The 26,479-nt window shown below is 44.0% G+C and overlaps 2 protein-coding genes across 3 annotated transcripts; both read left to right on the forward strand.

Annotated features, from left to right (window-relative positions):
- The first annotated feature begins 5,846 nt into the window (after positions 1 to 5,846).
- On the forward strand, positions 5,847 to 10,401 carry cox17 (cytochrome c oxidase copper chaperone COX17). Of its 2 annotated transcripts, none has more exons than XM_083639155.1 (4): positions 5,847 to 5,909; positions 6,633 to 6,768; positions 6,910 to 7,024; positions 9,985 to 10,401. In XM_083639155.1, exons 2-3 carry the CDS (start codon positions 6,647 to 6,649, stop codon positions 6,992 to 6,994), a joined length of 207 nt encoding a protein of 68 aa, XP_083495281.1. In that variant the 5' UTR covers positions 5,847 to 5,909; positions 6,633 to 6,646; the 3' UTR covers positions 6,995 to 7,024; positions 9,985 to 10,401. The 2 variants fall into 2 exon arrangements, with proteins under 2 accessions (XP_083495281.1, XP_083495282.1); XM_083639156.1 differs by lacking the exon at positions 9,985 to 10,401 and adding an exon at positions 7,679 to 7,850.
- A 5,230-nt stretch (positions 10,402 to 15,631) lies between these two features.
- On the forward strand, positions 15,632 to 22,167 carry popdc2 (popeye domain cAMP effector 2; the record flags this gene model as incomplete). Its single annotated transcript, XM_083638041.1, has 3 exons — positions 15,632 to 16,116; positions 20,220 to 20,328; positions 21,637 to 22,167. 3 exons carry the CDS (start codon positions 15,632 to 15,634, stop codon positions 22,165 to 22,167), a joined length of 1,125 nt encoding a protein of 374 aa, XP_083494167.1.
- Positions 22,168 to 26,479: the final 4,312 nt, after the last annotated feature.

The following is a 26,479-nucleotide window of genomic DNA, read 5'->3' on the forward strand; positions in this document are numbered from 1 at the left end:
CTTTCGTGAAATGATAGAAGGCCAGGGGCCAGTTAATAAACAAAAATATATACTTTTCTCTGTAGCGGATTGTACGTTTTTGGGGTGTCAGCCAGAGTTTAGTCTGACAATGTTGTGCACACCGGATAGTTAGGTTAAGTTAGTTAGGTTAAGTGCATACATAAGTGCCTGGGTAGCAAGCAGACGGCGGTATTTGACAATTTAGCAGCTAAATCATAGATTATTGAAAGATATTCCATATTCCAGACTGAAATGCTATAACAGAAGTGAAGTGTTGGCCAGAATGACATGAACATTTGGACACTTATTCAGCGGGTATCTTGCATGTTGCGTTCAGGTGCACTGTAATTTATTTATTTTTTGCAATTCCATCGCGGGCCACACAGGGGGCGCCCGTGGGCCGCATGTGGCCCACGGGCCGCAAGTTGAGTATCACTGCCTTAGAGGGACAAAGTGTGAATTGCGGAATCGGAATTGTGTTGAGTACCCTGGACCATAGTTGTTGAGGGAGAGGACAGTGTTGCTCAATTACAGCCAGGGCCCAGAGTCTCCTGGCCCTACCGCACACAACACTACTTGGTAAACCTAGACAGCTAGGGGCGCCCCGGTGCCTCACTGAGTAGAGCGCGTACGTACCATAAGGCTCAGGATTTGAATTCGGCTCACGGTCCTTTGTTGCATGTCCTCCCCTCTCTCGCTCCCCATACCTTCCTCTCTCTCTTCCTATATCTGTCCAATAAAACATAAAAGGCCAAAAATAAATCTTAGAGAGAGAGAGAGAGAGAGAGAGAGAAAGAGAGGGGAGAGAGGTGGAGAGGGAGAGAGAGCGGGGTGAGAGAGAGAGGGAAAGAGAGGAGGAGAGCGGGAGAGAGAGAGAGAGAGAGAGAGAGAGAGAGAGAGAGAGAGAGAGAGAGAGAGAGAGAGAGAGAGAGAGAAGCCACCTCTATCTCCTTCCTCACATGGTGGAAGCTGTCTGCAGGCAGGGAGAAGCCCTGGCAGCCGGTCAGGGCTGTATTGTGGCCGTACGCTTCCCCCTTCAGGAGGCACATCTCTATAAGGGACAACAGGAGAAAGGAAGAGAGACTTTCAATGCATCTTGTGTATGTAGTGGTTTTAAAGGCTGGGCTGTACAGTATGGATTCTAATCCTGTTGAAAGCACAACAAAGACTGCAGCAAGGATTGTATTTCAAACGCAGGTGGGTATCTATCATGGAGAGCAAAAAAAAATAACATGCTTACTCGCTGATTTATCTAGCACACAGCTGGCCCTGAAACTCAAAGAAATGACTCAGCATTACCACATACTGCTCTGCTGTGCTGACGCACAGGAGAGCTTGCACAGAACGCACACATTAAACACACGCATGCATAATTACCCACACGCACACGCACGCGCACACACACACGACACACACACACACACACACACACACACACACGCGCGCGCGCGCGTACACATGCGCGTACACACAAGTACTGTAGGGCAGGAAACTCACTTTTTTCACATCCCCCAACTCCCAAGCCACTATTGTGACTATTCTACCTAACAACCAGATTTTTCTTAGAATAGAAAAGGACCTGTAATTAGCTCGTAGAGTACAGGAACTCAGCAACAGACACACATTTATCAGCATTTGCATGCTGGCTGGTGTTAATTCCCCACCCTGTAAACACATGCACATATATTTTACATTTTAATACACACGCACACACGCACGCATGCACGCATGCACACACACACACACACACACACACACACACACACACACACACACACACACACACACACACACACACACAGAGTATAAGCACACACACATGCACACATTCTGAGATTGTGCAGGTATTTGTGTATTAACCAAAGGAAAGGTGTTTAATTAAGTACATCTTAATGCTGTGATATACTAGTGAGAATGTCCCTAACACATGAGATAACTAAATGGGTTTCATTTTGTGGAAGCACAAAATGTACAAACATCATAGCATGTATTTTTGTTGCTACTTTTGCTGTTATGCCCTTGTATGTAAATGATGTAATACTGACACAGCATTGTTCTGTGCTTGCATTAATTAAGACAGAGGTTAGTCTCTCATAATTGAACGATGCTTAATACATGAAAAATAAGTGCTGAACAGTTCAATGATACTAATTTTACATCCCACCTCCAAAGTAGTCTCTGTCACATACCTCCCTCTGGGAGGACTCGGTCTCCACCATCACCTGGTCGTGGTCGATGAAGAACATGCAGTCGCCGATGATGTCACAAGGACGCCGTTGATTAAGCTGATGTCTTGATTCTGGAACACGGGCGTGTTTCCAGAACGTTGCTGTAAAAGGCCACGACAATTTCTTAGAAAATCATGAGACAAAAAGTAGGTTTACATTTGCATCGTAATCATACCGCAGGGTCAGGATCAGGGTTGTGTCAACATTTACGATATATCGGAATTCAATACATCACAATACAAAAATGTGACAATACGTATCGTGGGGAAGAAAATTAAGGGTGGCATCAGCTCCATTTTATTCTGCTGTAGTAATCACAAATGAGACACTTGAGCATCACAGGTTCACAAGCTCTCCAACCAAATTCTATTATTTGCACTTTGTAATGGTATTTTAAAATTGTTGTTCACATTCTGGCAGCCAATGCCATCGCTAGAAAGATCTGTAACTCAGAATTAAACATTATTCTGCACAGGCAGACTTTGTTGTCATTATTTATTACATCGTATCGTGGTTGTATTGCCACATCGGGTAACAAATCGCATCGAGATAGAAGCATATCGTCCCATCCCTATTCATAATAATGTTGCACTTTTAGCGTTCTCAGAGGCTTGGGCATACTGCTCTTCATAACCACTTCCCCCCACCATAGTGTGTCTGGTAGTATTCTCTGATGTGATGGCGCAGGTCTTTGGGAAGCTTCCTGTATGACATCCAGGCTTCCAGGTGATCTACCTATAGCCCAAAAGACAAAAACAGGGAGACAGCCTGTCAGGATATCAGACTGGTAAACTGATAAATGGTGATTGTTTCTGCTAATGCTAATCAAACCAAAGTAGTCAGGGTGACTTAAACATCATATTTAAAGCTGGAAATAAGGTCCAGGGTGTAAAAAACGGAATTCTCTTTTAAATCTTTGGTTAACAAATAGACTAAATATCTTGGCCGTGTCTGCGGGTGGGAAGCCGGATTAAGGCTTAGCTGGAAATAAGGTTGAGGGTGTAAAGAAAACGGAATTCTCCTTTAAGTTACCTACTATCCTTTCTAAATCATAATTTGTTTTAAAGGTCCCAATTCGTGCAGCTGTAACCTCTTATAAACGTGTGTCTCTGGTCCATAAAACATGATTCTGGATTAATCTGTCGAAAATATAGCAACCCCGTTTGTTGTGACGGAGTTCTCACTTCCTCATCTCGTCGCTTCCCAAGAATAGCCTGTTTCTATATTCAGAACTAACAGTTCCCATTGGCCGCTGAGGGAGAGCCCGCCCCAGGCTCCCAGCAGCCAATCAGATTAGCGTCTGTGGACCAGCATGCTAGGTTGCGAGTTATCGTTAACTTAACGGTACTACGCTAAAGAGGACATCTCAAAATGCCTAGACTTACCGAATGCACCTCTGCAGTTGCTGGATCACGTACAGTTGGCGTCGCTCCAGCTAGAAGTGTTAATTTTGTGGCTATAGACTAAATGGTGCAGGTAGCTTGTGTGAGAGAGACCCGCGCAGTATGCAGGAGGAAGCTAGTGACGTCCCAATTCCCCTCTGGGCAAACGAAGCGTTTGGGGGTGTGGCTTGGAGGAGACTGCAGGGGGACGCTGGATAGGGACAAATCCAACTGTGGCAGTTCTGAGCGTGTGACCACTCATTACAGGGAGGGCTGACAGCAGTATATATGCATTTACAAGTAAAAACAGCTTTTGCACAGAATGGGACCTTTAATTTTATGCTGTCAATCATTTTGTAAGGGCAGGTTTAACTTTACTTCTAATTGAAGTTGCAATTAGTTATTGGAGAAATTATTTTTTCAGCAAAAAGATGAAGAATTTCCATTGTAATTATTATTTCTCAGGCGTCAATTTTGCAAGTGTGTGGTCATCACAGCTTCATGGCTTGTGGTTTACCAGCAGGTTTTGGGTCTGGGCCCAGCAGTGTTCTGGGAAGTCCTGCACCATGGGGACAAAGACTTGGAGGCAGCTGTTCCAGTGGCATACAGTAGGAGGAACATCATCATCACCAGATGTACGATTCTGTAGGACACGCACACAACCTACAGGTCGGCATTTGACACCTGGAAGGAATTAGAATGATGTCACATTTGTGTTTAGTGTTACAATTAAACCAAAAGGCAAAACAAGACTGTGAATGATAGAGGAATGTACTGTGGAGTATCAATGGTATTATTTAGCCTATCCACAACAGTACATGTCATGTTGTCATTGTCCTTACAGTATGTATAATGTTCTTGGATTTCACCTGAGAGCCATGTAATACTGATGTAAAATCTGACATGAACTGACTTGAGACTGATCTGTCATTTGCCTTTCACTCCTTTCATGAGTGATGAGCCTAAAAAATTAATGTGCCTGCATAGTCAAGTCTTGAAGCCTACCCTCTGTAAAACACTGGAGAAGCCCACAAGCCTGGAGTAGACAGTTCAAACATACAAACATCAGGATCCACATGATTTTCATGTGGATAATGCATGCTATAGTGACTGTAGCATATTAAACAACCTTGAAATACGGTGACAAGATGTATAATTTTACCACTGTGTGTCAAAATCAGCAATATTGCACTTGATGGACGAATGAATGAACAGATGTTGGGGCCCCCTTGGGCCAATTATGAAGCGCTCAATTCCTAGGCTCGCTATCGCCTGCCCTGAGCTGCTGGCCCTGCAGCTCGGCCACTACGCAGCCTCGCCCTGGCTGCTCCTTGATGGCATACCATACCTACTTAAGGGATGCTGGATCAATAATACACATTTTGAAATAATTATAGCCTAGAGATCTTGTGTCACCTGCTGTGTAGCCCCAGACTGACTGTCCCACTGCAGCTGGGGATCGCACTGGATACCTACGGCATGGGAGACGTTTGCAAGGGAGGCGTGCACCCCTGTCATTCTTCTGTGCATCTGCAGCATGGTTTGCAGCCAGGTGCATCACACGCGGCCACGGCCATCTTGATAGGAAAATAGTAGGTGATTCAAATGACACGTGACTGACATCATGGACTGGACAGTAGCCTACATTTGTATTTTGTTTCAATGACTGAAATATTGATAGACCCTATTTTCTAACCGATTTAAATAAATAAAGAAAGAAAAAATATAAAAATAAGTAGTAGTAGTAGTAGTAGTAGTAAACGGGTTTATTTTAATAATGTAGGCTGCTAATGGCTAGTAGTAGTAGGCCTACATGCTAAAAGTTTACATAGCCTACACAAAACACGAAGTGTGTCACAAACTGTTGGTGGCCAAAATATATTTGATAATAGGCTACCTGCAATTAGGTAGCATTAGCTATAATGCGCATAGGAAAAATGGTCGAAATGCAACATTATTTCAAATGAATGCCATCTAACGATGATATGTGCAGAATGATCCATTTTTCTTCAATGCTTGTTCGTTTTGAAACAATGGTTTTTATTAGGTTTATATTTATAATGTAAAACATAATATGGTATATTTCTTATTCGTCTACCTTATTCCACGTTATTAATTGTTCATGACCTTGAAATGAAAAGACGAAATTATTATATAAAGAAGGACTACATTTCCCAGAAACCCCCATGTACTTTTCGGGTCACGTGAGCATATAAGGAAGTGACCATGTGAGGCTCTTCTCACCCCGTGTTGATCTTGAAGGCGCAGCAGTAGCTGAAGGTAGCCAGCCTCCATACAAGTAAGTTACATAATTTTGTGACCTGCTCCTCTTCCTAGCTGGTGGGTTTTACTCGTTTGCGTCATCGACTTGTTTATATGGCACAGCGCGGGTTTCACCGGCTTTACAGAGAAGCTGCAGTGGCTAATGTGATGGTTAGCTTAGCTAGCTACTACAGCAAGGACGTTGTGTAACAGCGTTAGCTAACTGCAGAGTGAAACACATGGTGGGGTAGATTGCTTTAGTGTAAGGGCTGTAAGCAATAAAAAGAATACATTCGACACCGAATTGATTAAATGGCTATGCTGTTAAATGGTGGATCGATATCAACATCAAGTAAATTGCAGTTTCAAAACACTCAAATTAAATGATCACACAGTTATGGAATGTCTTCAAATCGTTTTATTATTGCATTCTGTCACCAATGTATTTTATTTATTCACAAGCAGTTTAAATATAAGTTACTGCATTTCTGGCCACATCTTAATTGATTGCTGCTTCAACTGTGACGTCATCAGTCGCAGCCCAAGTACTGTTCCAATCCAAAGTTCACAAGAAGTTCTTGGCGAAATGTGAACTTTGTATTGGAACAGTACTTGGTCCGCGACTGACGTTTCCAGGGACACAAGAACCCATACTGAGAAAGGGCCAGTGTGTGATCTGTAATGCGTGCTGCATGGTGACAGCCATCCGACCAGTGCTGCAGCTCATGCCCTCTTCTGCTGTGTTTCTGCTCCTATTCAGCTTTCCTCCTGAACATGTCGTCCACCTTATCTGCTGCCAGCGTGGAGCCGCCTGCTGCCATCGAGTGCAGCGAGCCCAAGAAGCCTCTGAAGGCCTGCTGTGCCTGCCCAGACACCAAGAAAGTCAGGGACGCCTGGTAAGGAGCGTGCTCGGGCTCAGGGCTGGGCCAACAGACAGACAGGCTCTTGTGACATGATGAATGGCTGGAGGGCAGCAGGTGTGTCGACGCGGAGCTTCAATGTTTAATGATGCTCCATGTCTTTTGTCTTCCCCCCAGCATCATTGAAAAGGGAGAAGAAAATTGCACAGGCTTAATCGAGGCACATAAAGATTGTATGAGGGCGCTTGGATTCAAGATTTAACTGCTTCATTGGTGCGTGACTGCATGTTTGGTAAGTAACCACTCCTAATGAAACGCATCACATACACACTCACACTGCTCATTTCCTTCTTAGTCGTAGAAGATGCTTTAGAGCAGTGGCTTTCAACCTGCGGCTCGTGAGATCATTTTAAAGGGGGTGGGTGATGATTAATTACTTGTGGTTAGGGCTGTGCAATAAAATCGATACGGCAATATATTGCGATACTTTTTTCTGCGATACTGTTTCGATATTTACCATATCGATTTTTTTGCACAGCCGTGTGTTCAGTGACACAATAAGAATACTTTTTGTCCACTAAGTTATCAATATAAAGTGATGTACATATTATTACACTACCTGGGTGGTACACAGTGTGTTGTATTTTTAGCTCTATTTTTTTAATTTTGAGTAAATTGTCTAGTGAGTATGTGAGTAGTGAGTGTGAGTATTGCAATTATCTCGCAATATGTATTGTATCGGAATGTATCGTGATACAATCGTATCTCGACCCATGTATCGTGATACGTATCGTATCGTGAGGTCCTTGCCAATAGTAGGGATGTTCATCAATTATCGAAAATCGATAATCGATCGTTAAGGATTGGAATCGATCCTGTGGCATTTGGATCGATTTTTTAATTATTAAAATTTTTTTTTTTTTTTTTTTTTTTTTTTTTGGACTAGGTTTGGGTGGAATTCGTTACTCCTCGCCCCACTCCATTGCACAGCCGACTAACGTGAGGTGGAGCTTCATATAGTCTCTAGTTTTCTGGCTGGGCACGGGCCTTTGTGCCAACAAAACTGTTTTAAACATGGGAAATTCACACCGGCATGCGCCGGGGACAGCAGTGTTGGAGAGGAGACACATTGAAATAAAGAGTTCATTGAGGAGAACACGTTGTCTTTCGTATTTTCTGCCATAGGCATTCATTTTGTAAAAAAAAAAAAAAAATTGAAAATATTGAAAATTTTCTAAGTATTAACACATTGAATGCCAGCCATGTTTTCATTCCTGTAGGTAAGTTGTGCCAGGGGTGTTTTTGACGATTCTGGCTCATTTTAGAACAGCCGAGGATTCTTTTCTGTTAAGAATTCATGAACATCAATCATCTAAAAATAACTAATAGAATGTGTGCTTTCTCTGTCTAAAAGAGTTAGTTTGCAGAGTTAGTAGTTATGTAGATATTAGCCGTTGAGTACAGCATGGTTTCAGCGTCTGGAAATTTATTCAGAGATAAATGGCTTTTTGTGAAACAGTCACTTTAACCATTCATTTTTGGCATCAGTAAGACCGTCAGACATTCTAAACAATAGTTTTGAACAGTAATTTCCTCCATAACAACAGGAAACACCCCTCTCATTCAAACTCCTCCCTCCGTGTGTCTTCTCCTCCTTCCTCCTGGCTTCAGCGGGCGTGTCAGAAGCGCGTTGTGCTGCCTGCCTGTCTGTCTGCGTGCCTGCCTGCCTGCTTGCCTGTCGGGCAAGACGAGTCTGAAATGGATTACTGTAATCGCGTCGCCATTTCCTTGAATGGCTTGCTTCCGCTGTGTGTGTGTGTGTGTGTGTGTGTGTGTGTGTGTGTGTGTGTGTGTGTGTGTGTTCGCGCGTTGCTGCGCGGCTCTGGGGGGAAGGGATCTCTGTCCGTTCTGTGTGTGTGTGTCCGGGCGAGGCGGCTGCTTTTGTGGCTTTTGGGTCCCGTGGCTGTGACTTCTCTCGGTCTCTGTCGCCACTTAGTGGTCGGTAAAATAGATTACACACATGCTCTTGCTCCAAATAGTTACCTCGAAGATGTAAAAGGGGTTGATTGATGTCCCACTGTCAAAAAAAAAAAATCTTTATGTAAGACGAGTTAGTCCGTCCTTGGCACTTAAGCGCTGGATTATGTAAGACGAGTTAGGTCGTCTATGGCACTTAATGAGTTAATAAAATCGATAATCGATAATTGATCGTTAATTCTCACCGATTATCGATTTTGGAAATTTTTCAAAATGAACATCCCTAGCCAATACCCAGCCCTGCTTGTGGTATCCTTTATATAAAAGGGAGTAAGTGGCTTGAGCAATTGTGCGCTGCGCATGCCAATAGAGCAGGTGAGGCCACGCAGCAGCCGAGCTGCGGGCGAGGCCGCATATGCGAGCTGCAGGGTCAGCTCGGCGAGCTGCAGGGCGGGCGAGGCTGAGCGAGCCCGCCTAGGAATCTGAGTGCCTAGTAGAGACAAAACCATTTCCACTATACAAATTCATTTATTATGGCTCCCCCGTCTTGTGAAAAGGTTTTAAACCTGTAGGCCATCTGAAATTAATCGGATGAAACGACCTGAAAATGGTTGTTTGGTTGGCACAGTTTGGCTGCATAATGACGATAATGATGCCTGTAAACGAGGTCAGGAGGAGGCATCACTTTTGTTTCAGGGCTCACAAGCCAACAAGGATTAGAACTGCTGCTTTCCAGCTGAAAACTCCCTCATGCTGGGTCATCTGTATCCCCTCATGCTGGGTCATCTGTATCCCCTCATGCTGGGTCATCTGTATCCCCTCATGCTGGGTCATCTGTATCCCCTCATGCTGGGTCATCTGTATCCCCTCATGCTGGGTCATCTGTATCCCATGGCTGCCCGCATTACCAGAGGAGAACATCATGTAATGGGAGACAGCGGGAACTGGGGGGGTGGGTGGGGGGGGTGTATGCCTCTACTGTGTCAGGGAGGAGCGTCCAAGATGGATTTCTGAACAGGGGGTTTTAGAGGAACAAAAGGAAAAACAGTGCTACAAAATGATGCAAGTTAAAAACTAAAAACAAACGTACAACATTGACCAAACTAATTGCAAATGATGGTTTGTCAATATGGTGCAGCTCCACTGTCCTGGTCATGTTTCTGAGTGTGGGGAATTGCAGAAGAGAATTAAAGTCTCTTGAGTCTTGAATGTTTTAAATGCTTTCTGTGTCAGTCACAATATGCTCACTGTGTTTTCTCATCTCTCCTCTTGCAGTGTGTTGCTGTCTGGACGAGTGGAAAAAGATCCTGAAAGTTTTTCGCTTTTTTTTTTTTTTTTTGGTGTGTATTTTTATTTATACCTTTAACCTCAAGGGAAATGTGTCTTGATACTGGCAGTTGGTGCTGACTGCTGAGTGGAAAATGTTTGTCTGTAGAATTTGGAAATTGTTGATAACTTAAAATTCTGTGGTTGGAATTAAATAAAAGGCCTATATGCAATAAGATTCACACTTTGTAATTCTTAGAATAGAATAGTTGATGGTATTTGAAATATGAGAATTATGGAAGCGTTTATTGACAACTGACATTTATTACATTTACTGACAACCTATATTGTTTACATGGACGGCAATAACCTGATGTTTGGCCTTAGCATAAATAAGACAATGTCTTGATTAGGTGGGTGCTACACATCGGTGCTGGATGAGTTGAGTTTCATTCCCCTCCCTCCCCTGATATGTGAAGCGCTTTGAGTGTCTAGAAAGGCTCTATATAAATCCAATCAATTCTTATTAAGCTGTTCCCGTGTGTGTGTTATAGAACTGGATTTTTTAATTAGGTGATTGCCCTTATTACCTAATGATGTGATGTCATCAGTGATGTCATCCTTCCTGGCTGAGGCTATACAAGTTCAGTGATGTCATACGTGATGTCATGCTGCATAAGTGACACGCAGCGGGCGAGCCTAGGGATCGAGCGGGAGATTGCTAGTAATAACAAACTATGAAATGACACACAAAAGTATGCAGTGACAAAGTGTTAAAATCTTATATTTTAGAATCTTTAAAGTAACCGCCCTTTTCCTTGATGCAAAGGCTTTGGAAACAAATTCATACAGTACATAGGATCAACTTCACTATACATGTATTTATCTAAAAGACGCATCTCAAGCATTTAAGCAGGAGCTTTAACAATGAAAATCTTTTAACGCCATTCTGATTACTCCGACTGCAACCATATTCAGGTTAAGTTAATCGGAACAAGCGGTAATCAGAACAAGCTGTTTACATGGCCATATTCAGACTTTTCTCAATTGGGTTAATGTCAGATTGTTGAGATTGAACTTGAGTCAATAATGGTGTCAAAAGCCTCTTGGATTGACGGTCCTTTCTTCTCCCTGTGAAAGGCCTTGCTTGCCACAGTTGCTGTCCGGTTGGTATGCACTTAGGCTTAAAATAACTTCTGCCCCTGCTACAGTCAATACTTCACATATCTGCATTCTTCCCTCTGTAGTGTGCCACTGTTTCTCAAGGGAGCCTCGCAGTGACCACCATACAATCTCAAACTCCACTGCAAAAAACAAACACCTCAAACCCCTAAAATACAATGATCAAGTGCTAGTGTTTTTCACAAACTAGATACACTATTTTTTGTGTGTATGTCACAACTGCTGCTTTAAAGGTATAGTTCATCCAAAACAGAAAATTCCAATGAAAATCAAAATGCCAAATGAAACGGGTACAATTTGTTACTCCATATAACCAGGGTTGGGAGGGTTAAAAATGTAATCCAATACTTTAAAAATGTAATCCGATACAGTTACTAATTACCTGTTAAAAATTGAAATCTGTAACATACCGGTAATCCAAGTATCACAATATAAAGTAATGTAACTATTACTTTCCGTTACGTTTGGATGACTTGAACAAATTCCCTCCATTTGACTATTGGAGTCTGGGGGTATGCTCCTCAGGACATTTTTCCAAAAAACAGCCCTGTAAAACTAATTTCAGACCACCTGTGTTGGTTACAGCAGGTTTTCAGACTATCTAGTATGACCTGTTTATCATGAATAAGAATACAATAACAGTAATAATATTTCCATAATCGGATTACAGTGCACTGATTATCTGGTTTCTAGTCATTTTTTGTGTGCACTGCTCCTTTTTAAGAGCCAAGTGTTTTTTCAAGTGTTTTTTATCCAGGGTTTTAGGGTTTTTTAGGTTTTATTATTAATTTGCACCATACGATATCAAACATAAAGTAGACATCAAGAAGAGTCGATATTTACAGTGCACAGCCACTTGGATATACAATAAATATAATTAATAAATGTATTTTAAATTCTTTTAAAGTTTTAAAAACTTTTTTTTTTACTAAATGTAACTAATCTTGATTACATATTTTTTTCTGTAACTAAGGGATTACAGTTACCTTTTTTGTATCCTGATTACAGTAACCAGATTACATGTAATCAGTTACTTCCCAAGCCTGCATATACGAGTAAAACACAGGGAGGTTGCCAGCACCACGTCGTAGCAGCCTTCTCCCAAACAACTGAAGTCAATGGGGACAAAAACAGCCGAACAATCACACTGAATAGAAAGAGCTATACACCAAATCAATCAGCTGTACTTAAGATTTCCACTAAAACTAAATGATGGTGTAAATATAGGTCTTTATGGACCTCTGAAGAACTGGTCCCCGCGCTGACTTGAGTTGTTTTGGAAAAGGCTGCTATGGAGTTGTGCTGGCAGCCTCCCTGTGTGTTGTATGGACAAACTCACCTGTGTTTCAACTGGCATGAGGGGGAGGAGATGATGACATCTACCTCAGCTACGTGGGCTCAAAAGTCTCATCCCGGTCGTGACTCTTCTCGTCCGACGGCACAATGGTGGAACAAGCCCCCCCCCCCCCCCTCTGTCAGGATGGCCCGAGTCTCTGCCCAATGTGCCCATCTTTCAGCGGAGACTAAAAACACACCTTTGCAGGCTACACCTGTCACCTGGGCCCTTCTTGAACTAACATCCTTCTTCCTCTTCTTCTAAAAAAAATCCAACTGTTACTTATTTCTTCTCAAACTACTTTCTACAATGTTACTATTCCTTTAAAAGAGTCTTAACTGACATAGACTGTGTTGCACAGTTGATTTCACTACTGTTGACAAAATGTAATATGTAAGTCACTCAAAGCGTCTGCTAATGATGTAATGTACTGACAGAATTTTCATTTTTGGGTGAACTGTTCCTTTAAGTATGGCAAAAGGATGTTTCTCAGTTGAAGTGAAACTGTCTGGAGAGGTGAGGATGAGGATCCTTCACCTCATGTCTGATGTGAAGGATTGTCTTAATTCATATCCACAGTGTTGGTTTAGTCTGGTCCAGATCCTTGTATGGTTGTGATTTCGGTTCTGTGACCTTTTACACCTCTACGAGGATCCAAGTGCTGCTTCTGGTTGTCATGTTATCTCTGCACTCAGAGAATAAAGAGTAGAGGAGAAGACCCAAATAGCCCTGCACTGTCTGTAAAAAATGAATGAAAGAATGAAAAAGGTGCTCGTGGAAATCAGGTTACTGTTGCACATATGTATATATATATATATATATATATATATATATATATATATATATATATATATATATATATATACACACACACACATACACTATATATATATACTGTATATACACACACACACACATTATATACCGTATATATATACACACACATATATATACACACACACACACACACACATATATATATACACACACATATACACATATATATATATACTGTGTGTGTGTGTGTGTATATATAGTGTGTGTGTTTATTTATATATATATATATATATAGGCTATGGTATATATATATATATATATATATATATATATATAGCAAGATAAAGTATTTGAAGGTCGCCATGGAGGTTTGCAGAAATGAGAATCTAGCTTTATGTGAGCATTGTGGAAAACGTAGTTTCATTTACTGTCATATTGTAATATGCAGTTACAAAAAAGCAACAAGGGGGTTTATCTGGCCGTTTGTTCCATATATAGACTCACCCGCGTGACCAGCATTATTGCTAATATTTGTGTGCACAGGACAAGACACATGAACAAGGGTCCAGGAGTGTACTGTAAGTTATTAGGCCTGAGACCGGAAGTCACTCATTTACTGCATGTAATTGAGCAGATTTCTTAGTGTAGCTACTTGTACTTTGAGTATTTTAGTCAGTAATTTTAATAATAGCTACTTGTACTTTGAGTATTTTAGTCAGTAATGTTACTAATAATATTTTATTAAATTATTGTAAAGTATTGTACTTCACTACATTTTAAATCCCATCCATTCCAGAACAGATTTTGTGTCTGAAAAATCGTGGAGCGATTTACAGACAGTGAATAGTCAGTCAGCAAGGAAGAGTCTCAAGTCAAGAATCCGGGTGGGAGGACATCGGACATGATCAAAAGAAAACTAAATAGAGAGCCAAAGTCTACATCACTTCCTGCTTCAGCAAGTGTACCAAGAGATTTTCATTCACCATTTATTTTCCCATAGACATTTCGTAAAATGCTTATAAAAATAGTTTTACTAAACGACCAAACGATTCAGCTATATTTAGAAACAGGAGAGAACAGAACATTGCACTCAGACCAAAACGTTTAAAAATGCAGATTTAAAAGGAATATTTTTTATGCATATGGTTTTTATAGGATGAAACCTTGGTAAAAGCATCATGAGTTTGATTTCTATAATCAGTTTCAACTTCAATAAATCCAATGATTCCATAAAATTTCGGAAAACAGAATTTAAATTCAGTCGTCTGCTGGAACAAATCTCATCACTTTCAATCTGAGTCATTTACACAAACACAAGATCTCGAGTCAAGAATTTAGAAACATTTACAAGTCATCAAAGTCAAGTCACAAGACCCAAGTCAAGCCTGAAATCTTCTGTGCACGCAGACCAAGCCATGTGGCTCAGCGCCCCACCTCTGCTGAGTGCCACTGTGTGCTGGGGGGTGGGTGGGGGGTGTAGGCAGTTCATGACTGAAACCTGACCTGCTCTGTCATTCTACCTCCTTCAGTGTCTGTAAATACGCTCGGGCAAAGCCCCTCTGTTGGCAGCAGAAGAACTTGGGGAAGTTGGGGTGTCCATTTTGTTTCGGAGATGCTGTGTTGAAGCTCTGGAGGAAATGGGACTTTTTTCCCCCTGTGACATTCTGGGGGGTGCCGTCACTCTCACTCTCTCTGTTACAGTACTCGTTATCATCCCTCCCTCTCTCTGTTATGTTAAGTAGCGGGCCTGCTTTCTGTCGGCGACTCTTCCCCTCTTGGGTTTCAATTCCAAACATGGTTATCCTTGTAGGGCTCTATCAGCCCCCCGTATCCCTCTCTCTCCCACCCGCATCTCTCTCCCACCCTCCTCTCTCTCTCTCTCTCTCTCTCTCTCCCCCACCCTCGTCTCTCTCTCTCTCTGTCTCTCTCTGAGTTGCCAGCTGTTAGCTCTCCGGAGCAGGCCAGTGGGTGAGAGAAACAGACAGAAAAGCAAGAGACAAGACAGACAACGGGAAGACACAGAGGGGAGAGACGGGGGCGAGAGAGGCCGGAGGAGAGAGGAAGAGGCGAAACCCATTCCAGCTTTTTTCCCAGAACCGTGAGAACTTCTTCACATCGAAGAACCAAGGGAACAAAACTTTCCTCTGGACTTTGTTGTTGTTGTTGTTGTTGTTGTTGTTGTTGTTGTTGTTGTTGTTGCCAATCTTAGCTTGTGTTTCCAAACACAGTTGAACCTCTTCAGATGGGACAGTAATAACACATTGGAGTTGATAAGTTGTTTCTGCACTCAAAGGTATAGGGTACAGCATAGGTACTGTCCATCAAAACTTCTCCAGACCCATCATTCGTAGAGTTTCCATCATGAGTGCAGACAACTCCACCGTCCTGTACGGCCGGCCGATGTGCGAGGGCTGGACCAACAATACGGAGGGAGCCATCTACCACCTGGGCAACACCATGCTGTTCCTGGGCTACATGGGCGGCAGCGGGGCGTATGGGTGCCTCTTCATCTTCGGCTTCATGGCCCCGTCCTTCCTGTGCCTGACAGTGTGGGGCTGGCTGACCGTGTGCGGCCTGGACGTGGTCACCTGGAACCTGCTGCTGCTGCTGCTATGCCTGGTCCAGATCTGCCACCTGGTGTACCGGCTGCACCGCGAGGGCCTGCCGGGCGAGGAGCTCACCCAGCTCTACCAGGCCGTCTACCTGCCGCTCGGCGTGCCCGTCAACGTCTTCAAGGAGATTGCCGGCGCCTTCGACAGCAAGGTGGTGGAGCTGAAGCCCGGGGAGACGTACGCCCTGGAGGGCAAGACGCCCATCGACCAGCTCTCCTTCCTGCTATCCGGGAGGTGGGGGCGTGTGTGTGTTGTGTGTGTGTTGTGTGTATTGTTTCCAAGGGAACTCTGTGACCAGAAACTTCTACATTTTCCTATTTATACAGTACGATGCAGTATTTCCTCTTTTTATGACAGACTACACTAGTGCAGTGCCCGTTCAAAATGTGCCTGTATGGGTCAGAACTTCCAGCTTTCTCGAGAACCGCGCATGCCCGTTCAATAGGTGCATGTCCAAACGGGTCGATTGCGGCTTGCAGCTTTCTCGAGAACCGCACATCCAAACAACTTCACTGCCTCCGCCTCTGTTTTTTTCTCCTGTGTGTGCTCGTTTTCTCTCGGGCAGTTTAACTGAGTGGGGCACATCCCGCTGTGATGTGACGGTGTTTACAGCTAACCTCGCGTCACCAGCCTCTCTCGTACGCATTACTACAGGGAATAATCATCCGCCCTAAGAACCGGATGTTCCGGTGGTCTTTCCACTTTGTCCCCCATAGAAGGATGGTTTTATATGGTGTTAGTTCATTTTATTTTTGTAGCTACATAGCTAGATAACGCGCATCACATTTATTTACGTTACTATGCCGCCCTGTTTTCAGAGCAGAATTGTTTTTTTGGGGGCTGTTCCCGGCGTGTTCCGCCAGAACACCAAGTGTGTTTGCGCCGGATGACGTGGTGCTACGCTTTTGCCCCCAGACTAGTTTACAGCAAAAGGCACTCAGACACAGACCTGAGCAGCTGTTCGCTTGTTTAATTAAAGTCCCTGGAAACCAGAAATATTTCTTTATTATTTAGCATTTTGAGTTCATCACATCACAGGATCCTATGTTAATAAGCCACCAGCCGAATTTGAACGATGATGAACGTCGCAAAGTTTATAAATTTAGGTTTGACAGCCATGGCAAAACTCATGAGATTTCATTATTTTTTAGAGTGTACTTTCTCCCGCGGACTGTGTGGGCATGTCCAGTCTACAGCAGGGAAATTTCTGTCTCTCGGAGAGCGCGAGAGAGAGGGGGGGAGGGAAACGGAGAAAGAAAGAAAGAGAGATGAGTGTCGGTGTGTGCACAGTGCGTGTGTGTGTGTGTGTGTGTGTGTGTGTGTGTGTGTGTGTGTGTGTGTGTGTGTTCGCGCGTTGCTCCGCGGCTCTGAGAGGAAGAGATCTCTGTCCGTTCTTTGCCCCCACAGCGTGTCTGTCTCCCACTCTGTGTGCTCTCTCTCTCTCTCTCTCTCTCTCTCCTCTCTCTCTCTCGGGACTAGTGAGAGAGAGAGAGAGAGAGAGAGAGAGAACAGCATAGCGCTCGACACAGCCTGGTGACGCGAAGTTACTCACACACACACACACACACACACACACACACACACACAGTAGGGCGAGTTGCGCGCGTGTACAAAGGTTATATAGAGCTTATGACGTCATAAGCTCCTGCATTTTAGCACCTCACGCACTGCTCTCTTCAATGAGGAAGTACTTTGTAGAATCTTGTAGAAATTTTAAGATTTTAAGGCTTTGGGTTGAAAGTAATGTATAATAATTTCTGAGGCAGACAGTTACTAACATAAGACCCTAAATAACATAGTTAGAACGTTTTTGTGGATTTTGGTTTCCAGGGACTTTAAAGTTTATTATTAATATTGAACCTGTCGCATGTCCAAATGGCACCAAACCCGACACTGCACTGCATAAACACACATACACACACACACACTCACTTCCTGGATTCCTGGAATTAGTAAGTAGATAGATAACAGCACTCCCTTTGATCACTGAATTCACACCCAAGACTACAAGAGCCTGCTTTCACTCCACTGTAGCACAGTGTGACCAAAATAGCTATATTGCCTGTGAGTGTAGTAACAAGTAACTACTACTAACAACAGTTGTTATAAAGAAATCGGTATGTTTTCACCAGGTATTCAACAAAACTCCTATTTCTGTTTCTTTTGTCTGTTGGCAGCATGTTGCCTACACATGAAACCTCGTCATCTAAAGATCTTATGTTAGTTAGTTGTTCGATAAAAGAGTTGCATTGGATGTGACAGACTTCACGTATAAATGCTGTAAAAAGAGTATTTTGGTCAGTGACTCACCACGTGCCCTCCGTCTGCAGAGTGCCAACTGGCTAAGTGATATCTTTACACTTGGGACAGGAGTGGACACTGACATTGTGAAACTGCTGCTCTCTCCTCACAGCGTCGACAGATCTGAGCGTACAGGGCCAAATATAGAACACAAACAGCTTCATGTGATAATGATTTTTCACAAATCTGAAGCGGTGGGTGTTTGGACATGTTTGATTCATTCTTATGTAACCATCTGACAGGCTGCCCAATTGTCCCAAATCTAAAGATTAGCATATTACTCTACATAATCATCATTCTTTTATAATGGATTAGCCCAATGGATTTGATTTCAGTTTGAGTCAGAGGCCAGAAAACGCAATTAATCTCCTATTAGGTATTACATGACATATGCCTCTATAATCCACAGTAGCAGGCTGTGGGTGCATACATTTATAGCATGAGAGGCCCAGTGGGAGACCATGACCTGGCAGAGTCAGTGCCTCACACACTGATACAGAGCAAAATCACTGTTAAAAAACAATTAAAAATTAACTCCCACATCCATCAGAGTTAATTGAACAATTTGAGATAGTTTGAATAGCCACCACCTCTATGAACTCTATGAACGAACAAACAAAGCACATTGAACACATGATGAACTCCAGATAACTGTCACAGAAAAATCAACACTTATTAAAGGAGAACACCTGTGTCTTTCAGTGTTTCAGACCATTTACTAAGTCTAGTTTACCTTTAGCTAATCGTTTTTGCAATAGACCAGAACTGCACATCCAAAGCGTCAAGGCCGCGCCCCTTTTTGGGGGATAGAAAGAATGAATAGCGTTGTTGTGATGGTATTTTTGCCGTGTTTTTAGCTAGCATAGACAAAATACCAATTCATTAATTTCGGGTTCAAGTGTTTTTTTGGTTTGATAAACATGTCTACTAATTATTTTGCGACCTTGCCCGAACCTGAACGGTCGAGATATATGAATAAATTAAGGTTGACTGGACTGTCGTCATGTCCGTTCAGCCTGAGTCAAAGAGGATTTCCGCATTCCCCCAAAAAGGGGCGCGGTGCAGTGCGATGACGCGTTGCAGTTCTGGTCTATGACTGGCGTTAGCGTATGCAATTAAGACTTTAACATTTACTTGCTTTTATTGTTTTTTAATCTACAAACATTATGGTGTCAAACCTAACTTGAAATAAACTGCTGTCCTGGCTAACAAAGATGCCCTAAAAATGGAGATGAACACCCCCCCCCCCCCCACACACACACACCTCAATGTTCAGCCTGATCAACAGCTGAAATAAGATCCTTGTTGTAATCTTTTATGTGGACATCTCTGCTTTTTGACGTCAAGTAGAGGTGTAAAAATATTCTCCAAACGATGTTGTGTTAGTGCGTATTTTATCTACCATCGAGTTACCACCTCTAACTCCAAAGACAGTTTTTGTCCATTTAATCTGCCTTAAATCAAAAGTCGTGTGGATGTGAGTGTTTTCAGGATTATTTCCTGGAGGAGACTCCATCATCTCTTCCTGCGGTGTCAGCTTTGTTTGGCCTCCTGTGATGGATTCTCTCGCTCTGTGGAAATGTGTTTTTCGTACTGGAATAAATAAACAAGCACTGATATATGCAATTATCTTCTGCACTTGCAGATAACTTTTTTTTTTTTTTTTAAGTTTTTCTTATGAAATTGGAGAAAGTTTCCCGTTTCCAGATTTTCTTGTGATTTCTTGAAAGAAGTCATTTTGGCACGAATCAAGTGAAATGAATTGAAACCAGCAAGACTATCTGCCAGAGCAGTGAAATACTCTGACATGATCCTGAAAGTATCAAGTGAGCTTGATAGGTCTAGAGACAAGTTAACATCAGTGGGACAGTTCACCATTCTTCACATTATAGAAAGTCGTATAATGTTCACTTTATCTATAGCAGACATTCACACTAACTTCCAAGCCCTACATTGGGCTTGGAAGTGACCTCCAGCTCTCCTCTCCTCTATCGTTACCACTTCCTAATCTGTCTCTCTTTAACCTTGTGTCTCAGGATCAACGTGTCTCTGGAGGGCCAGTTCCTGCATTACATCCACCGCCACCAGTTTCTGGACTCTCCAGAGTGGGAGTCCCTACGGCCCAACGAGGAGGGGAAGTTCCAGGTACAGCACTTCTTCTCTGTTGGTTTATTTCTGTAGACGCTGATGCATTTTCCCAGTTCAAATCCAACTTTTTAAAAATGATTGCATAGGAGGAAGGATGTCCTAAGTGCATCAGTAAACTGTTAAGTTAATTCAATAGCTGTTGAAGGTCTTGGGAGGAGAAACCCAGGCCAATATGGATATCCAGTTGCCTTGTGATGCCTCTTATCTGACTGGGCATCTGACTGCTAAAGTGAACAGGAGAAAACTGTTGCCCTCTTGTCTTTCACCTGTCCTGTTGCTTCACATTAGTTTAGCTCAGGGGTTTTCACAATCTGAGACTGTGGGCCTCCCCTCAGACAAAGCTTGGAGTTTAGAATACTTGCTTAAGTTTCACAAAATTCCTGGATGCCTATGGGATCATGATTATGTTATTTGATCCCATACTCAACAATTGAGCCAACATAGCCTGATATTGCTGTTTGACATACTTCAGAGTCTAGACTACACCAAATACATAAAAAAAATGTATGTCTGAATGCATTTATTTGTTTCTGACTCTGGGAAAGTGGGGAAAACTGTAGAATTCCCCAAAATTGTACTGTGAACTATTTATTTAACCAAATCACATACATTTAGGCTATTCTATGTTATCTCCTTTTGATAACGTAACGTAATAACTAATGTAATATTTTTTCACTTTCATTGATTTAAAATTAGAGCCGAACAATTACTACCTACTTAATAAATATATCATACATACACCATAAGACCTCAACACATGGTGACAACATAACAGATTTTCCTGTAGATATTCTAGTTCACTAGCGGAATACCCTGTGTGGGTGGCCATTTAGTCAGGCCTTTCTCACAGAGTTGGCATGCAGCCTAGCCTCATAGTCATAGTCCACTTCTGGCTGATTACAACTCAGCTCACCTGTGTGCTGCTCCAGAGTTCACTGGCTCGTTCAAATTCTGCTCACCTGTGTTCTGCTTCACTCTGGAGCTCTCCATGGTGCTGAACATGTGTTGAGGCATTTTGGCCGCTAATTAGCCATTTTTGCCCATTTAATCGGCCCAGATTGCCTAAATCAAAAATCCGGCTCCATTAGGTCACCCGCAGGGGTGCTCTTTACACTTCCTGAAAGATTCAGCGGGATTGCACGTAAAATGGCATAGCTGTGGCTGAACACAATTCTGCTCACTCACAGACAGGCACTTCGCAATCTTATTATAGGATAATAATAATATAATAATAATAATAATAATATTTTACAATTCCATGAGGAGAGCTGGCAGAGATTCAGGTGTTTCTCTGTGAATCCCCAGGTGACGCTAACGGCAGAGGAGGACTCGCGCTACATCTCGTGGCGCCGCCGCCGCCTCTACCAGCTGCTGTCGCGGGAGCGCTACATCGCCCGCATCTTCTCCGTCATGCTGGGCTACGACATTGCCGAGAAGCTGTACGCCCTCAACGACAAGCTGTACATCAAGTGCGGCGTGCGCCTGGACATCCGCCTGCCCAGCCTGTACCACGTGCTCTCCCCCGCCTCGCAGGGCAGCGAGGGCGGGAGCGGCAAGGAGAACCAGCAGCGGGGCTCGTCGGGCGAAGAAGACCCAGTGCCTGCGTACAGCACGTCCGACCGGGCCTGTCCGCAGCCCCCTCAGGAGGCAGCGAGGAAGACCCCACCTCCCCCGGTCGAGCCCCGGGCACCCGGGGGGCAGGAGCGCTACCCGCACCCCTGGGCGCCGGACGCGGAGCTGCCCTCCGGTGAGGACTCCACCAGTCTGGTCCTGGAGGACTTTGCTGACGTGGCGGGGTCACTGATGGATTATGGGAGTGAGAGTTATTTGAGGTAGAGGGGCGGGTGCTGCAGCTAACACACTGGGTCACCATTTAAGATGTAAGTACCTCACCTGGGCAGAGAGTGCGTGTGTCTGTGTGGGGTGGGCGGGTGTGTGTGCATGGATGGCTTGCGGTCCACAGTTCTTACTAACCTGGCTTTGGACTCTGTGTGGTGAGGAGCCACCGGATTAACAGCCCAGTCTGCGGAATAAGATGTTGGACATGTTACGTTTCTGCAACCATGGATACATTGAATCACAACGTTTGTGAACCCAGAATATGTTGCATATCAACATTTCTAGATACATATTTAAATTTTTCACACTACACTTAGCCGGGGTTCAAGTGATTCTCTTAGCCTGGGGCTGAGGGAGCTGTTAGCCCCAGGCTAAGAAAGCTTTCACACTTGCACAATCCTCGAACATTCCAAAGTGGGCTAACCCCGACTTTAGCCCATGGCTCTGGAGCAGGGTTACGCTTGGTTCACAATCACACACCACAAGCATCTCAGAAGCAGCGCTGAAGCAGCCCGGCACTGCCCTGCCCCCGCTCACAACTTGCATTGACTCCATACCGGGCTGCTTGCATGCTGCACGCTTGAAAAATAGACCAGAAGTTGAAACTATCGCTGCAACACGCATGCAGCGGCACTTCAGCATGGTGTGGCGTGCGGCTGGTGTCATTGTTAACAAGGACGCTGAAATGTGCTGCGTTGCTTCAGTGTAGGATTGGCGTATGGTGTGTTCGGCCCCTTAGCCCAGACTTTTCATCTAAACACGGGGCTGAAAGTTGCCAGTGTGAAATGGGGCCAGAGACGGCGCCATTAGCTGTATCTGGCAGCACTGGTTCCAACAGCCCTGGCCTGAGCTGCAGTGTGAATCTTACAGCCCTGGGTTTAGGTAACCTGGGTTAACAAATGTGTGTGTAAAAAGGGGCTAAGATAGCCCGGGGCTATCTTAGCCCTTGGCTAAGAGAATGCAGTGTGAAAAGCCCTACATAACATTAGACCTCTAGTGTTTGTGTAAATAACAACAGTCTGCTATTGAAATAGCACAATGAGAAGTAAGGGTGTCGAGGTCAGGGGTGGCAGAGGATGTACGTAAACATAGACACTGGAGATCAGTTTGATTCCCAGCGTTTCCAAAATCGACATTGCGACCGTAAGTCACATTTAACATTCTTGTTATTTAACCCTAACCCAAACCTTAACCAAATTGTTTTAGGTGCCTAACCATAACCCAAGTTAAAAATTAACATTGGAAACACTCCTGTGGTTGGAGGAGTCTTGATATGCAAAGTAATTTTGGTTTACAAATGTTGAGATTCAACGTATCCATGGTTTTTATCTTTATTTATTTTTATCTGTTCATTGAGGGAGTGAAGCAGTGATATTAATATAGAGAGCAAAACAGTTCTCTCTTTTTTAAACAAAAACAAAACAGCAACAACAAAGAAAGGAAAAATGACCAAAAAAAGAACAGCAGACAAAACTCTGCTTTGTGAAACCCCCCTCCCACCCACCTCACATACCCTGGTAACCTTCTTTATTTATTTATTTTACTCTTGTGCTCTTTACTCTTATTCCATTTACCTTGTGATGTCACACTCTGACTGCTTCATCTTTTGCACGTTGTTCAGTCAGAGTTGTGACTGCATTGCAGCAAGATATGGATGGATCAGCCCTGACTGCCAGCTAGCATTCACCCTGTTAGCCTTATCCTTCACCCTGCTAGCCTTATCCTTCACCCTGCTAGCCTTATCCTTCACCCTGTTAGCCTTATCCTTCACCCTGCTAGCCTTATCCTTCACCCTGTTAGCCTTATCCTTCACCCTGCTAGCCTTATCCTTCACCCTGTTAGCCTTATCCTTCACCCTGCTAGCCTTACCTTCACCCTGCTAGCCTTATCCTTCACCCTGCTAGCCTTATCCTTCACCCTGTTAGCCTTATCCTTCACCCTGCTAGCCTTATCCTTCACCCTGTTAGCCTTATCCTTCACCCTGCTAGCCTTATCCTTCACCCTGCTAGCCCCTTATCCTTCACCCTGCTAGCCTTACCTTCACCCTGCTAGCCTTATCCTTCACCCTGTTAGCCTTATCCTTCACCCTGTTAGCCTTATCCTTCACCCTGTTAGCCTTATCCTTCACCCTGTTAGCCTTATCCTTCACCCTGCTAGCCTTATCCTTCACCCTGCTAGCCTTATCCTTCACCCTGTTAGCCTTATCCTTCACCCTGTTAGCCTTATCCTTCACCCTGCTAGCCTTATCCTTCACCCTGTTAGCCTTATCCTTCACCCTGTTAGCCTTATCCTTCACCCTGTTAGCCTTATCCTTCACCCTGTTAGCCTTATCCTTAACCCTGCTAGCCTTATCCTTCACCCTGTTAGCCTTATCCTTCACCCTGTTAGCCTTATCCTTCACCCTGTTAGCCTTATCCTTCACCCTGTTAGCCTTATCCTTCACCCTGCTAGCCTTATTCTTCACCCTGTTAGCCTTATTCTTCACCCTGTTAGCCTTATCCTTCACCCTGCTAGCCTTATCCTTCACCCTGTTAGCCTTAGCATCCTATTTTCAATTCATATTTTCGACACTGAGATTAAAAGTCCCTCCCAGCCTAACGCTCTGCATAGAGGCCAACTCGCCTGCTAGTCAGCAGCTTACACTCTTCTTTGGTACAGGAGCTGAATGTAGTTTGTTAGTGAATCTTATCCAGCTACTACACTCAGGGCTTCCTCACATGAAGGACATGGTCTTTATCAGAAAATGAGCCGAGTGGGTGCTCAGCGATGATTGGGCCCTGCGTCTGTGTGTGTGTGTGTGTGTGTGCGTGTGTGTGTGTGTGCGTGCGCGCGCAGGGTTTTTGTTTGAAATTTGTTTCTTAGGATATAAACCCCTTGAGATGAGTCATCTCGTTTTCGAGGGGGTCCCAACATACATCAAAATCATTAGCCTACATAGCAACAAAAGATCTCACCACACTATAATTGGAGAGGGAGTGGCAGCACGGTGCACAATTGCTCGACTGCGCAGGCCAGTTGAGCAGGCTGTGTGTATTGAGGCTGGCCAAGTGCATGAGCTGCGTCTGGCTCGAGGGGAAACCAACGAGGTACGGTAGAGATGAGCAATGAGGAGGAGGCACAGTAGGCTAGAGAGGAGCGCGCGCTTGGTATTGTCACAATAATCCATTGACAACGTAGCCTACAGACAACAAAGAAAGAGAAAAGAACACACACACACACACACACACACACACACACACACACACACACACACACACACACACACACACACACACACACAAATGACTGAAAACATTGAAAACAGTACAACCACAAGGTGACCAAAGGCCCATACAGGAGATGAATCGCTCAGAATGGGTTGGGGGGTGACTGAATACGCACGACAGTAAGCATGATCGGACCGCAGAAAGACTGAATTTACAGCACCTCCAGTTTCACACTTAAGAGTCATTTCAATGTAAAAATGTGGGACTTTAACTTTGAAACTTTCTAAAATGATACAGTAAAAATGCTTGATTTTTGGTTAGTGTGTAGTCAGGGTTATTCTGAATACATACAACATAGAGTCATTGTCATATTCCTCTATGCAGCAAAAGCCCTGTGCGTGTGTGTGTGTGTGTGTGTGTGTGTGTGTGTGTGTGTGTGTGTGTGTGTGTGTGTGTGTGTGTGTGCGCGTGTGCGTGTGTGTGTGTGTGTGTGTGTGTGCATATGTGTGCGTGTGTGTGTGTGTGTGTGTGTGTGTGTGTGTGTGTGCACGCGCGCATGTGCAGGGAGTTGTACGGTGAGACTGGTGATAGAGCAGCAGTGAGGTGAGGCCAGCTGGGCAGCAGCTGTGGGCTCATGTCTGATGAGGATTAGAGATTGGAAATTTAGGGGAGATCCAAAAAAATCCAGTGCCATGCTGTTAATCCAGCAGGCCCCGCCCCCCTGCTGTCCGTCCGCTCATCCACTGCCATCAGCAGCCCCCGGCCAATCACAGGCCGGGGATCACATTTCAGTATTTGGGAGGTGGCAGCGGGGTTTGGATTCCAGGCCGTATCTATCACATCACTACAAGCTGACCTTCAGCGTCCAGCCTTTCTGGTGGCGTGCAGCTGAGTTTGGACAACAGGGAGAAAGACAAGCTTAGCTCACGCTCAACCAATCAGAGATCTGTGCAACACGTCAACTATTTCCTGGAAAAATCCTCAAGAAAAATCCACCCTTATTAAAAGACAAGTCCACCTACAAACACCTTCAGTGTTAAAATCCTGACTGGAGTGCTGTGTCCGCCTCCATCCTGTTGTGCAGCTGGCCTGTCAGCCAGGTG

Source organism: Poromitra crassiceps (assembly GCF_964638095.1).
Source record: "Poromitra crassiceps genome assembly, chromosome: 6".
In the NCBI taxonomy this organism is placed as follows: Eukaryota; Metazoa; Chordata; class Actinopteri; order Beryciformes; family Melamphaidae; genus Poromitra; species Poromitra crassiceps.